General features: G+C 40.6%; 2 protein-coding genes across 5 annotated transcripts in view; one reads left to right on the top strand and one right to left on the bottom strand.

Moving 5' to 3' along the window:
- Nucleotides 1-4106, top strand: part of LOC146008535 (protein 4.2-like) — a 50249-nt gene extending 46143 nt beyond the window's left edge. Inside the window, exons 16-18 of one of the 3 annotated variants that reach the window (XM_083147927.1) lie at nt 2324-2472; nt 2560-2693; nt 3329-4106. In XM_083147927.1, coding sequence (XP_083004053.1) covers nt 2324-2472; nt 2560-2693; nt 3329-3569 — 524 coding nt within the window. In that variant the 3' untranslated portion in view covers nt 3570-4106. Of the gene's footprint in view, nt 1-78; nt 243-2323; nt 2473-2559; nt 2694-3328 lie in introns of those variants that run through there. The other 2 variants (XM_083147928.1, XR_014444527.1) reach the window with 2 other exon arrangements.
- Nucleotides 4041-14774, bottom strand: part of CCNDBP1 (cyclin D1 binding protein 1) — a 22403-nt gene continuing 11669 nt past the window's right edge. For both annotated transcript variants that reach the window (XM_083147931.1, XM_083147930.1), the window contains 5 exons: nt 11601-11677; nt 10649-10911; nt 7404-7464; nt 6529-6575; nt 4041-5285 (listed from right to left, as the gene is read on the bottom strand). In XM_083147931.1, coding sequence (XP_083004057.1) covers nt 5177-5285; nt 6529-6575; nt 7404-7464; nt 10649-10911; nt 11601-11677 — 557 coding nt within the window. In that variant the 3' untranslated portion in view covers nt 4041-5176. The remainder of the gene's footprint in view (nt 5286-6528; nt 6576-7403; nt 7465-10648; nt 10912-11600; nt 11678-14774) is intronic.

Here is a 14774-nt window from a genome sequence, read left to right as displayed (position 1 = left end):
CGATAATTCCTTTTTCTTCCTAGAGATCCCATGGCAGCCACTGGTTTTTCCCTCCCTGTGTTATGTTGTTTTCTCCAGGACCTATGTTACGGAGACATGAAAAGACAGAGAAGGAGGAAGAGGCTATTATACCCCAAGGTGGGAGGTCCTAGAGAAAACTATCCTGTCTAAATCTATGGGGGAAGGGAACATCCCAGTGTTATGGCTGCCATGGGATCTCTAGGAAGAAAAAGGAATTATCGGTAAGTATAATTCGACTCTATTTTCACCCTCCTTATCGTGGCATGAAACCATCTCACCAGTAGAGATCATGTAAAGTAGTAAGGGACTCCCAATGTTTCCATCTTGAAATAGACCTTGACTCCAATCTTTTGATGGCAAGGAAGGGAAAGAGACCTAGCTTTGACCAATAGACACTCTGGTAGCCATCAAATATGGCCCAGAATATACTGTAGAGGGAAAAATGAGGAGGGACAGCCCTAGGTCAGGTTCTAGTCATACAAAGAAATTATGATTTTTAAAATTAAATGCCCAGATAGTACCATTTGTGGTATATTGCCCCAAAAGTACACAGTCACCTATAAAACTATTGTGGTCATATTGGATACATTTTATGGGCAGTATAATATGTGATGTGCCAGATTTTCATAAACTCTGCAATAGCAGTCAAGGTTTTAAAGGATATATATGTTTGAGTCCAGATAGCTAAATTGTCTGAGGTTTCTGAGGTAGCAATTAAGTCACTTCTGCTAAAGCACAGACATCCTTAAAGCTTGTACTGTAATGGAGGAGTTGCCATATATTTCAAATGGAAAGGGTCCTATCAAGATCCATTTTCCATCATTACTGTGATCAAGACTTTTAGGACATAGGGGAGGGAGATAGAGAATGGTACTATAAAATGATGAAGCATCTGGGACCCTCTTTAGTTGATCTGAACTATAGGTGAGATAGACGTGCCTGGAGCTTACAATGTGTTTTTAGTTAGATAATAACAAACGCACTGCCCAGGTCTGCCTCTCCAGCCTTCTGTGCACTTGTTTCTGTATGTATATTCCAAACCAACTGAACAACAACAGCATAACAATCTCTTTTTGGCTGTTACCGATGTTACCAGAATGCAGTTGAGTAAAGGTGCCCATACACGGTACAATACTCCTGTGCATTTTGAAGTAGATCAAAGCGCATGCGATTTGCATGTGATGCAATGCGATCAGGTCCTGGCTCAAAAAGCACGGGCTGCAGAGACTTTGGGCCATATGCTAGTTCACTCTTTCTCACAAAATCCTTCTTAGATGGACAAAACCATGTGCACTGCAGGTGGGGCAGATGTTACTTGTGAAGAGAGAATTAGATTTGGGTGGGGTTTTACGTAAAAGTGAGATCTATATTGCAGTGTAAAAATAAACCAGTATTTACCCTGCACAGAAACTAAATAACTCCCCAAATCAAATTCTCTCTGCACATATTACATCTGCCCACCTGCAGTGCACATGGTTTTGTCCATCTAGGAAGGATTTTGGCAGAAAGAGTGAACCAGATAAGGCCCTTTATGTGCTGTGCAATGGGTTACCCGCGGGAGCATGCATCGTACAGCACCATTGTACCGTGTATGGGCACCTTAGGAAAAGTGTTGTAGACTACAGAAATAAAAAACAAAAGGCTTAAAAAAGCCATGAAAATTGAGGAACTCAAAACAAAAAAAAGTGTAAAGTGGGTTAAGTATATTTCATAGGTCCAGTTTGTATTTTAGAAGTTTGTGCTCATTCCACAATTCCTTTACTAGAATAAAACATTTACAAATAAGGAACTGCAATATCTACTGGAAAGTTCAAAGGTTAATACTCGTATATCTGGAAATACCAACGCTTCTAGTTCTAGAAAGATGACAATTCCATTATATATATAAAAAAAATCTCAAATATCATTGTTTTCATTCATTTTTACTATTTAGTTCAGTATAAAGTAAAAAAAAGTTGTTTGCTCTTGCATATAATAAAAAATGTGTTATCTCAAGTAATGAGTAGGTTTTTACTTAACCTGTGTAAAACTGTAACAGTGTTTAACCCTTTGAGTGCCAGGTGAATTTGTCAAAATAGGTGTAGAAATTGGCAAACAAACCTTTTTATTCATCACAATGACCTGTAATGTCACCTTATATAGGAAATATAACCTTTTATTCCAAACATTTTGTATTTGAATGTATTTAACAAATGTGAGCAACGCTGGCATTTTTAGTGGATATTTTGTGCATCGCTCGCAGAGATGTTATTACTCAAAGAGCTTACTGAATTTGGGCTAACTATACATTTCTACTAAACAGAGAAAAAAGCAGAGATTCTTCGCTTGCAGTATGCAGTCTCCCCATGGGAGAGCAGTGTGGTCAGGCTTACTGTTCTTGTGAAAGATGTCACCAGCACATACAGTATAAGCAGGAGGCTGGTTATATACAAACCTATGATTCTTATCAAGGTAAGAGGAGTAGGAAACCAAACATGCTAGAATGCAGGAGAATGCTGGCTTTTCATATACATAAAATACATTATCCTTCATGTCTAGATGCAAGAGGAGGCACTTCAATACAGACCCGTTACAGCTATAATCAGGATCACAAATCCAATTGAGGAGGAACTAAACAGCTGCGCTTTAACAGTGTCCGGAGATGGACTCATACACAAAGAGAGGTCCTATGGGTAAGTCTATCTGGACTCATGCTGCATGTACATTAGTGCACTGTACAAAATATTAAAGCCATTTACATAGCTTGTTTTTTTTTTTGCTTCGTTTAATTATACATGGGTCTTCAAACTGTGGCCCTCCAGAGGTTGTGAAACTACAAATCCCAGCATGCCTTGCCACAGTTTTGCTATAAGGGAGTGTTAAAACTGTGGCAATGCATGCTGGGATTTGTAGTTTCATAACATCTGGAGGGCCACAGTTTAAAGACCCATGGAATAGTATATTAGCATGTTAACATGGTTTGCAATACAAGACTTGCCTTCCTCCATTTCTAAGAGGCTTTGGCTATGAAGCGTACATATATGGGGGTGATTGTGGCTTTCTCGGTAAGCTGCTAAGCTTGCAGTTTACCGAGCACCAGAGACGCTTCCCCCCCCCAAGGTCACCAGATGTAAAATGGTAAAGGTCATTCTATTATTTTGAATACTGCTTTGAATTAACTGTGGCATTAGTCCCTTTCATAAATGGGATTAGCTGATCAGTAAATATCAGGAGGCATTAGCATTATTTCTACTCAATCTTCATCCTCTGATCAGATCTTTGACTACCTAACTGCTTTAAATTTTTCCATTCTTTCTACAAATTGCAGATGTGATAACATTGACCCAAGCAGCGCTGGTGAATATTGCATCACCTTTTCTCCAAGTCAAATGGGTTTGCTAAAACTGTATGTCAGATTTAACTGCAGACAGTTTCAAGATGTGATATGCAGCCATAGTGTGGAGGTTCTGCCATTTGGAATGACTGAACATGCGAACAAGGAAAGTCATGTGCTCAGAAAACAACCAATCGTTGCCTGTTCTTCAACCACTACAGAACACAAGCTTTAATAATCTATCCCTAGACTCAGCACCTCTCATTGTGCATGTCATTACAGGAAAACCTGATAAAAAAAAAATGCATAGTTACAACATGTTTAGATCCAAAGTATTAGAACAAATGAATTGTGTTGGAGATATATATATATATAAAATTAAATAAATAAATAAAATGTCAGAAACAAGTTTTTTTGTCCTCGGTAACATAATCCTAGAGATTAAATTGCATGTTAGTTACAAAGCTCCATTTATGAAGTCTGAAGGTACAGGATTAAGGATGAATACAACATATAATAAAATGTATAAAGAGGTGAAAGGACATCCCTCATTAGAACACTTTAGTTCAAAAAGACAATAGTACAATCAAAATGGCTTAATTGTACTTTCATTTAAAATTAAATACAGTCACCTCTAAAGGAGTATGGTTACTGTACAGTATGTTAATAATGATGGACTCAGGAGGAAGAGGAAGGAGACAGTGTCTGTATTATGAAAACTCAGATAATGGAGCTCAGCTTTATTTATTATTTGCAATGCGAAATTCTTACTCAGGATGGAGACAAAACCAAGCATCAGGTCACAGTAAATAATCAGCCCTTCGTTTTCTAATTAACTGCCACAGAAGTCCCAGCAACCCACCCAATTCAGGTTTAGTTTTTCATCTAGGAGAATATTAATAGCACTGATAGGTTATCAGAAGGATTAAAGTAGCCTTTGGAACAATGGGGGTTATTTTGGTTCACTCTTTCTGACAAATTCCTTCTTAGATGGACAAAATCATGTGCACTGCAGGTGGGGCAGATGTTACTTGTGCAGAGAGAATTAGATTTGGGTGGGGTTTTACTTCATAGGGAGATCTATATTGCAGTGTAATAATAAATCAGCCAGTATTTTCCCAGCACAGAAACAAAAGAACTCACCCAAATCTAATTCTCTCTGCACATGTTACATCTGCCCCCCTGTAGTGCACATGGTTTTGTCCATCTAAGAAGGATTTTAACAGAAAGAGTGAACTAGAATAAGGCCCAATGTCCTCTGTGATAACCGCAATCCCTGCGAGCATAGAAGGAAGCCCCTGACCAACCAGTTAAAGATGTGGCAGTGGTGAAGTGTTGGTGCAATAAGAAAAACTGTAAAGTGGATAGTTCCTTTCAGAATGATAACCCTAATCGAAATTCCAATATACTGCAAAGCAGAATATAAAACACCCAAAAAACATTGTACAAATGTTGAATTTTTACACAAGGTGGAGGCGCATCTACTGCAAGCACATTTATCACATGTGTCCAAGCAGTCTGCTGTGTCCCATCTCCAGCATCTGCTACCAGAGCTGTCTGTTCAGCAGGAGATAAATGAAGCACCAATGAGAAGAGAAAACTAATCTTCTGAACTGGTGGAAAACATTTTGATCAGTTGTCACATTTCTACATGCGATAAGTCAGAAAGCACAGACCACATTTACCATCATATGTCTGTCATATGTTCAATTCCGCTGTCACAAAGTGCTCACAGACTTTACTTGTCCTTACATATGAAGCTGATCTTAAACACAGGTAACAATGAAATGTGATGCAGTTGCCAGGACTAGCACCCTATAGGTACAGCCTGGTGTTCATTTATCAAAGCGCTTCCTGGGTCAGGTTTTTCACTTTGTCCATATTATGGCTAATGGCAGTATGGAGGAACTGGACCCAACTGGATTCGGCATCAGGGCAAACATGGCTGGCACTGGAAGACAAACACTGTGTGGTGAAACAGGGCTATCCAATAATAAACTTAAATAAATCCTCCCCATTGCATACCCACTCTCTTCCCACCCTCTGTATTAAATAGCCTCTTTAGGGTTTTGTTTAACTAATCTTCCATTACCCATTTGCGCTATATAGGCTGCTTCTATCCTTTCTTTAAAGAACAACTTACTGAGTTTATATAGTAGAATTACTACGAGTATAAAATGGCTTGTAATAAGGGAGTCCTAATAATATATTCTGTATTTAAGACAGTTTCCTTTAGGCATAACTTAAAGGTAAACACTCTCTCACTTTGGGGGTTATTCTAGTTCATTCTTTCTGGCAAAATCCTTCTTAGATGGACAAAACCATGTGCACTGCGGGTGGGGCAGATGTAACTTGTGCAGAGAGAATTAGATTTGGGTGGGGTTTTTCTTCAAAGTGAGATCTATATTGCAGTGTAAAATAAAGCAGTCAGTATTTTCCCTGCACAGAAACAAAATAACTCACCCAAATCTAATTCTCTCTGCACATGTTACATCTGCCCCCCTGCAGTGCACATGGTTTTGTCCATCTAAGAAGGATTTTGTCAGAAAGAATGAACTAGAATAAACCCCTTTGTGCCATTTCCGATCATTGGGGGCAGATTATTAAACCTGTTAAAGAGAAAAAAATGCATGGTAACAGTGCACCAGACAATTAACTCCTAACTGCCATTTTTCAAACACATCTGATTTGCTGGTGTGTTATCACTTTCGGAGGCTTAATACATCTGCCCCATTATTTACCAGTAACAGGCCCACAGTATGTTAGCAATACATTCAGGTATAGTGAACAGCAGCTCCCTGGCTGCAGCCTGAAGGGTGGCCTGTCTATTATGGATGTTATGTACTAGCACAGTGGTTGCTAACCTTGACACTCCAGCTGTTGTTGAACTACACATCCCAACATGCTCTGCTACAGTTTTACTATTTGCCCATGCTTAAAATGATGTAGGGCATGCTGGGATATGTAGTTCAACAACAGCTGGAGTGTCAAGGTTAGCCATCACTGTAGTAGTAGTAGTAGTAGTTAGTTTATTTATAAGGCGCCACAAAGTGTCCGCAGCGCCATACAAAGCAAACATAAAAACAAAATACAAGGTAACGTACAGGGTGCATTGATAAAATACAGCATAAATAGGGGTACAGCCGGTAGAACTAAAATCAGCATCAATTCTGTACTAGCAAAAAGCTACAAACCTTGTGATCTCCAGCACTTTCTTTAGAACAGAAGATAACTTTGCAGCCTAAAAGAAAAAAAAATGGTAGAGTATCTTCAATAATCAAACACATATGATAAAAAGAGGATATTGCAGTTACCAAAACATTGGGAATGGCAAGCAAAAGTAGCCAAAGAAAAATGCAAAACAGGAAAATAAAATGGATGGATGTTCTAAGCAATCAGATATTTGATAGTAAGAATACAAACATGTAGAGAATGAGGTACGCAAAGTTCCACAGACAACAAAAATGGAGTAAAAGATAAGAACAAGAGATGAGAGTATAGGAGGCAAGTGTAGGAAACAAAGGATAGAACCATGCAAGGCAGGTGCAGGAATCAGAGTGAACATTGTATGTGAGTACAGGACACTTCAGAGGTGAGAGCATGAGAGGTAAATACAGGAATTAAAGGCGAAAGCATGGGATGGGAGAGCAGAACTCAGAGACAAGAGTGTGCAAAAACCAGAAGGGAGAGACAAAAACAGATGTGATAGAGTGGGAGGCAGGAATGGGAGGCAGGAATTAGTGTTGGACCTTGGAACGTGAGGGCATGAATCATAGGTGAAAGTGTAGGAAGGGAATGTAGGAGTCAGAGGCAAGAGAATGGGAGGCGAGTAAAGGAGACAGTAATTAGAGCACGGCAGCAGAGTAAAAGTAAAAAGGTGAAAGCGTAGGAGGTGAGTACAGAAGAACACACAAGAGCAGGAATCAGAGGCAAGAGCCTGGGTGTGAGTACAGGAATTAGAAGTGAGAAATAGGGAGGCAAATGCAGAAATCAGAAGTGACAGTGGAGGCGGTGAGTATATGCAACAGTTGAAAACATCTTAAATAAATGAAAGAAGAAAAATACATACATTAAAACGTACAGCGACATGATTCATTGGAGGGTACATGCTCAGGGCCAACTCGTCCACACTAATAATAGAAAAAATAAACATAAAGAATAGGGTCTTCATAATGATACGGGCAGAGGAAATGGTGCATTCAAACGTTCTGGATTAAACACTACTATATTATCAGCTTCAGTGCATGATGTTATTTTTATCACTTCACAATGTATCTCTAACATAATACAGTTTGGTACACTAAAGGAACAGTTGGCTGCATCTACACATTGTGATTTAGCAGGATGCAGCTTCTTGTGTCTACACATTGCATTTCAGCAGGGTACAGCAGGCTTGTGTATATATCCTACTGAGTAAGCATCCTGCTAAACAGCTCCGGCTCGACTGCATCCTGCTAAAGCGCAATGTGTAGATGCAGCATAAATTAAAATTTGCAGGCTCCTTCCTACCAAAAAGGTAACCTTTAAAAAAGGACCCGTCAAAACACAATGTGTAGACACAGCCTAACACTTTATGGGTCAACTCCTACAAAACTGAGGGGTTCATTTACTAATCCTTTTGTTTGAAAAGTGACAGTTAAGAGCTGGTTGGTTTTTAAGTTTTTTCCATCCACTTTATTTATCTTCAAGGCTTAGTACAAGTAAATGCATGTTCATGGAATGAGGCTGCCCTGTAGCTTTATTGCAGTCTACTGAAACGCGATCAATGTCAGGCACTCCATCTAGGCGCCCTATTCACAAACTGTGTGCGTAGGCAGCCTGGGGTACCATGATACTCGTAAAGGGGTATATCAGGTTGGTGGTTCAGGACCAAATCTGATTATTATTTTTTCAAAACGTTTTTCTTGGAAAACTATGAAATTTAGTACAAAGTAAACATTGTCAAATTTGACAATACATAAGATTGTATGTGTCATAAGTCCATAAGAAATCAAAGAAAGGGTGTATAATAACAATAAATGTCATTAGCTATTAGTCATGTTATGCCCCTTTTCCACTGCAGCTCTCCTGGCACTTACCTGCGTGGGTGATCCGGGCAGCGGGGTCCGGCATGGGCACAGCACTTCAGGTCCCTCCCTGTGGCTGGTGATGGATGCAGGGCAGTAGGGAGGCAGCGGGGTGGGGTCCATTTGGGATCCGGGCAGTCCCTGGGGTGATGGTAACTAGTAGTTCCCACTATGCGCATGTGTAATGAGCGGCTCATTTATATGCACGGCGCTCATTATACATGCGCATAGTGGGAACTACTAGTTACCATCACCCCAGGGACTGCCCGGATCCCAAATAGACCCCACCCCGCTGCCTCCCCACTGCCCTGCATCCATCAGCCACAGGAAGGGACCTGAAGTGCTGTGCCCATGCCGGACCCCGCTGCCCGGATCCCCCACACAGGTAAGTGCCAGGGGAGGGGGTGGGTGCAGGGTAGGTACCAGGGGAGGGGGAGGTGCAGGGTAGGTACCAGGGGTGGGAGGGGGGTGCAGGGTAGGTACCAGGGGAGGGGAGGGGGGTATGAAAGACAGGCCCTCTTTTTTAAACGGTTCACTGCGATGTGAACAGTACTTAAACTGTATTTAAAACGGTAATCTAGTGCAATGTGAATGCTAATACCGTTTTAAATACCGTTTAAAAATACCAGTACTTTAACTGGCTCTGCAGTGGGAAAGCAGCATTAGATACCAGGAAGTTGTTGATAAACATTTAATAATTAATCATTTCAATGGATCAGGAAGTGTTGAGATAAAACTTTCCCAAAGTTCAAAGAACTTGGACTGTTTACTAATAAATAGTGCATCCAGTCCATTCAGAATAAGCAAAATAACTTTTCTTTAAAAATAGTGAAAAACGGGGTGTCTCATACTCAGGATTAATAATAGTTTATAGCCACCAAGGGATATCCTCTGGCCCTGAGGTAACAGCCTAAAAATAGCCCATTCAGGCGTGAAAGGTAGATAATTGAGCAGGTTATCCATGGTGAATTTATATATTTTAAGCCAAAAAGCCTTAACATTTGAGCATAGCTACAGACAATTTTAAAAAAATCTGCTCAGTCCGCACGACATTTATGACATGTGTGACTAGGGATGAGCCCATAATAAAACTTACGTTGTGGAATATATGTTCTATGATGGATATTTAAAAGTAATTCCCTATATGACAAATCAAAATTGTTTATAAAATTAATTATGGGAACCATTGTTTTATGGTATTAGGAGTACTTGGAGCTTATATAATACTCGCAAATATTAAGTAGCACTCCAATGTACCATGGAGGCACCACAGAAGATATCTCCATATATGCTGTGATCACTCCATTTCTGACAGCAACCACTGCCACCACATGTTTCCAAAGGGGCTGCGATGTGGTCAAATATACCAAGTTCTTGAATTTGCAGCCTTCCAGAGCTTGGCTCATGACAGCTATCACCAGATGACACTGGCCCATTGTAACCTATGAGCTACACTCTGCAGAGTTATTTTGCGGTGCCTCTGCTCTATTGACATCATCAACTACACAGCTGGCCGACATAGAAAGAAAAGTGATTGCAGTTGTGATCACTTGTACTGACTGCAGCGACAAGCTCATATCGGAGCCCCTGTGCCAGCAACTTATTAATTATACATTTAAGTGAATAAAGATACCTTATTGCCGCAATAAGAAATCAGGGGCTAGCCATATCTATTAATAAATATGTCTGTTAGTGATGCAATTTGACATAAAGCATAGTAACACACAACTTTTGTATTCTTTTAATACATAAAGCACACAGGCTGACTATAGGACATCCCAAAACAATTCCTAAGGGAGAGGACACACCTGAGCGGTACTTAGAACCCTTTGCCCAAAGCATCAGCAGAAGTACAGGTGTCAAATGAAAAGAACTTGACAAAGTATGAGCAAAGAACCACGTTTCCGCCTTACAAAGCTGCTCTGCTGCGGTGCCACAATGGGCTGCCCAGGAAGTCCCCACAGACTAGGTGGACTGAGCAGTCACCATGGTGGGGGCAAGAAGGTCAACTGCAGAGTGAGCATCGCAGATGGTTGAATGGAGCCACCTGGTCAATGTCTGTTTGGTAGCTGGCCAGCACCATTTGTGAAAGTCATATAGGACAAAAAGGGACTTACAGAGTTATTTTATTCATGTCAACATAAATCTGGAGGGGCCGCACTATATCCAATGAGGCCTCCTCCAGCAAAGAATCAGGAGCCATAAAGTCAGGAACCATAATCTCTTGAAATTAATCAGACTCATATACCTGGGGCTGACTTCCTGTGTAATATCGGCAAGGTCATCTAGCTGTGCCACCTGCTCTGCTGTCTCCACCTTCCCGTGAGCCTTCAAGGTCCCAAGAACCTTCTTCAGACAGGCTTTAGAGGCTTTCATGAGGCCTAAGCAGGGGGCTAGGAGCCTGTGATCTGCCTCTGACCAGTATGTATCCTGGTTTCCACGAGTACCAATTTCATCATCATCATCATCATCTAGGATGTCACTGAAAGGGTCCTCTCCGCCTGACACAGCCTGCCAAGTTAAAAATAATATTGTAGTCAATCAAAAAAATAAAGAGAAAAAGAATATGTTCTAAAACAGGGATGGGGAACCCTCGGTCCTCCAGCTGTTGTTGAACTACATATCTCAGCATGCCCTGCAACAGTTTTAACATAGCCAAATAGCAAAACTGTAGTGGAGCATGCTGGGATGTGTAGTTTAACAGCCGGAGGGCTGAATGTTCCCCATCCTGGTTTTAAAATAATTATGTTATAACTGTAGAAATTCTATGACCTATATTTTCAGGCTCAGACTGTTGACTGGTTCAGCAGACTGACATTATGTAGACATAATACATGAAAGACCTGTGTGACGGACATTATCTAATAAATTACATATTTATGCATACAAAGGTAGGGATATATTCACTAAGCTTTGGAGAGAGATAAAGTGGGTAGAGATAAAGTACCATCCAATCAGCTCAGCCAAGTACCAACCAATCAGTGTTTAAAATAAAAAGGACATTTAGCAGTACTTTATCTCCGTCCACTTTATCTCTCGCCAAGGCTTAGTGTAGTAAATAGACCCCTTTATTGCCTATAATTCTGCAACACTGTGAATACTTGAAATGACAAAACATTTAAAACATATTAACAAACTGCTTGTGCATGGTGACTCCCTACATATAAGTTTCCTTTATTAAGGAAGGGAGAGAAAGATACCTGTTCCATCTCTTCTAAAGCATCCTTGACAACACCTAGATATCCCGATATGATCAACGTTACTGCTGCATGGTTGTCTGTGGAGGTAGGAAATACAGGAGTTCATAGCATTAACTTTAAAAATGCTACACTTTCCATGTAATGCAGTCATGCCTGTATAGGGGCTACCACTGATCTCCATTCACCAATGTTGCATTCTATCAGAAATATGTGAGAACCTCACTGGGCAGAGAGAGTAAGGTCAAATAATGGGAAGCAGACATTAACATGGGATAAAGTTATCAATTAGGAAAAAAGGGTTATATAAAAAAGAGCAGTTTAAGGGATCTAGTAAACACATACAGTTGTGCTCATAAGTTTACATACCCTAGCAGAATTTGTGATCTTCTGCCCATTTGTCAAATAATATGAATGATAACTCACAAACTTTTATTTCACTCATGGTTAGTGGTTGGGTGTAGCCATTTATTGTCAAACAACTGTGTTTACTCTTTTTAAATCATAATAACAACAGAAACTACCCAAATGACCCTGATCAAAAGTTTACATACCCTGGAGATTTTGGCCTGATAACATGCACACAAGTTGACACAAACTGGTTTGAATGGCTACTAAAGGTAACCATCCTCACCTGTGATCTGTTTGATTGTAATTAGTGTTTGTGTATAAAAGGTCAGGGAGTTTCTGGTCTCCTGAAAGATCCTTGCATCTTTCATCCAGTGCTGCACGAACGTATCTGGATTCTGAGTCATGGGGAAAGCAAAAGAATTGTCAAAGGATCTGCAGGAAAAGGTAATTGAACTGTATAAAACAGAAAAGGGATATAAAAAGATATCAAAGCAATTGAGAATGCCAATTAGCAGTGTTGAAACGCTAATTAAGAAGTGGAAAATGAGGGATTCTGTGGAAACCAAATCACGGTCAGGTAGACCAACTAAAATTTCAGCCACAACTGCCAGGAAAATTGTTCAGAATGCAAAGAAAAATCCACAAATAACCAGCTGAAATACAGGACTCTGAAAAAAAGTGGTGTGGCTGTTTCAAGATGCACAATAAGGAGGCATTTGAAGAAAAACATGGTCGAGTCGCCAGAAGAAAGCCATTACTATGCAAATGCCACATAGCATCCCACCTACAATACTCCAAACAGCACAGAGACAAGCCTCAAAACTTCTGGAACAAAGTAATTTGGAGTGATGAGACCAAATTTTAACTTTTTGGCCACAACCATAAACGTTACATTTGGAGAGGAGTCAACGAGGCCTATGATCAAAGGTACACCATTCCTACTGTGAAACATGGAGGTGGATCGCTGATGTTTTGGGGATGTGTGAGCTACAAAGGCACTGGAAACTTGGTCAAAATTGAAGTCAAGATGAATGCAGCATGTTATCAGAAAATACTGGAGGAAAATTTGCACTCATGAGCCCGGAAGCTGCGCATGGGACGTACTTGGACGTTCCAACATGACAATGATCCAAAACACAAGGCCAAGTCAACCTGTCATTGGCTACAGCAAAATAAAGTGAAGGTTCTGGAGTGGCCATCTCAGACTCCTCACCTCAATATCATTGAGCCACTCTGGGGAGTCCTCAAACGTGCAGTTCATGCAAGACAGCTTAAGAATTGACAGGAACTGGAGGCTTTTTGCCAAGAAGAATGGGCAGCTTTACCATCTAAGAAAATAAAAAGCCTCATCCACAACTACAACCTCAAGCTGTCATTGATGTTAATGGGGGCAATACACAGTATTAAGAACTGGGGTATGTAAACTTTTGATCAGGGTCATTTGGGTAGTTTCTGTTGTCATTATGATTTAAAAAGAGTAAACACAGTTGTTTAACAATAAATGGCTTCATCCAACCACGAGTGAAAGAGAAATTTGTGAGTTATCATTCATATTCTCTGACAAATGGCCAGAAAATCACAAATTGTGCTAGGGTATGTAAACTTATGAGCACAACTGTATGGTGATAGTGATTTCTTAATCTCCTATCGCTGCAATGTAAACATTGCTCATCTCCAAGGCAGTGGTAACACTGAATCTACTGCTGTGTCAGGCCAGTGTGGAGGCAAATGCATGGACTGCCAGCTTATTGTTATTATTATTATAATTATTATTATCATCGGTTACTTTACAAAGAGAATATCTGAACATTCACATCAGTCCCTGTCCCAGTGGGGAATCTATATTCCCTAAAACATATACGAGCCATCATTGTAGGGTTAAGTTTTGTTGAAAGACAATTAGCATATTTTTAGATTATGGAAGGAAACCAGAGTTCCCGGAGGAAACTCACGCAAGCATGGGGAGAATATACAAACTCCACACAGTTAGTGCCGTGGCATCAGTGCTAACCATTACACCATCCTTGCTGCCCCAGCTTGTGAAGATGCAACAATCAAAACCAAAAGACTTGGACTTCCAAGTGCTACTTTCACCAAAACTAAATCAAAAAGGTTTAAAAAAAAAAAGGGATTTTTGTAAGAACTTACCGTTCGAATCCCTTTCTCTGATATGGTCCTGGTGACACAGCTCAACACTGGGATGTAGGAGGGTCCGAAGGAGCCAGGCACCTATCCTAAAGTTTTAGAGGGTAGGCTCCTCCCCTACTGCATCCCTGGACTCTTCAGTTCAATCTTTCAAAGCCACTGGAATACATTAACTCAGTACAAACGCCTGCACATATTATATGCACATTTTATAACAGAAAACTGTTAACTTTTAACCATTTTAACATGAACATCATGAAACTTCTGGCATACTTACTGAGCGTAAGGGAGGGATCGCTGTGTCACCAGGACCATATCAGAGAAAGGGATTCGAACGGTAAGTTCTTACAAAAATCCCTTTTTCTCTTTCAATGGTCCTGGTGACACAGCTCAACACTGGGACGTTCCAGAGCCGGTCCTTTGGGAGGGTACGCTCAGGTCTGCAGCTCTCAGCACTGCTCGCCCGAATGATGCGTCCTCCGACGCGAACTCATGGAATCTATAGAATTTGGCAAATGTGTGAACAGATGACCAAGTGGCAGCTCTGCAAACCTGCTCAGCTGTGGCCCCATGTCGAACCGCCCAAGAGGTGGCAACTGACCTGGTGGTATGCGCATTTATTTTGGCCGGTACTGGTCTACCCACTTTGGTGTATGCAAAGGCTATCACAGACCGCAACCA

The sequence above is a fragment of the Crinia signifera genome, chromosome 6 (genome assembly GCF_055691185.1).
Source record: "Crinia signifera chromosome 6, ASM5569118v1, whole genome shotgun sequence".
Lineage (NCBI taxonomy): Eukaryota > Metazoa > Chordata > Amphibia > Anura > Myobatrachidae > Crinia > Crinia signifera.
The sequence above is the reverse complement of the archived record's forward strand: the minus strand, read 5'-3'. Positions and strand labels throughout refer to the sequence as shown.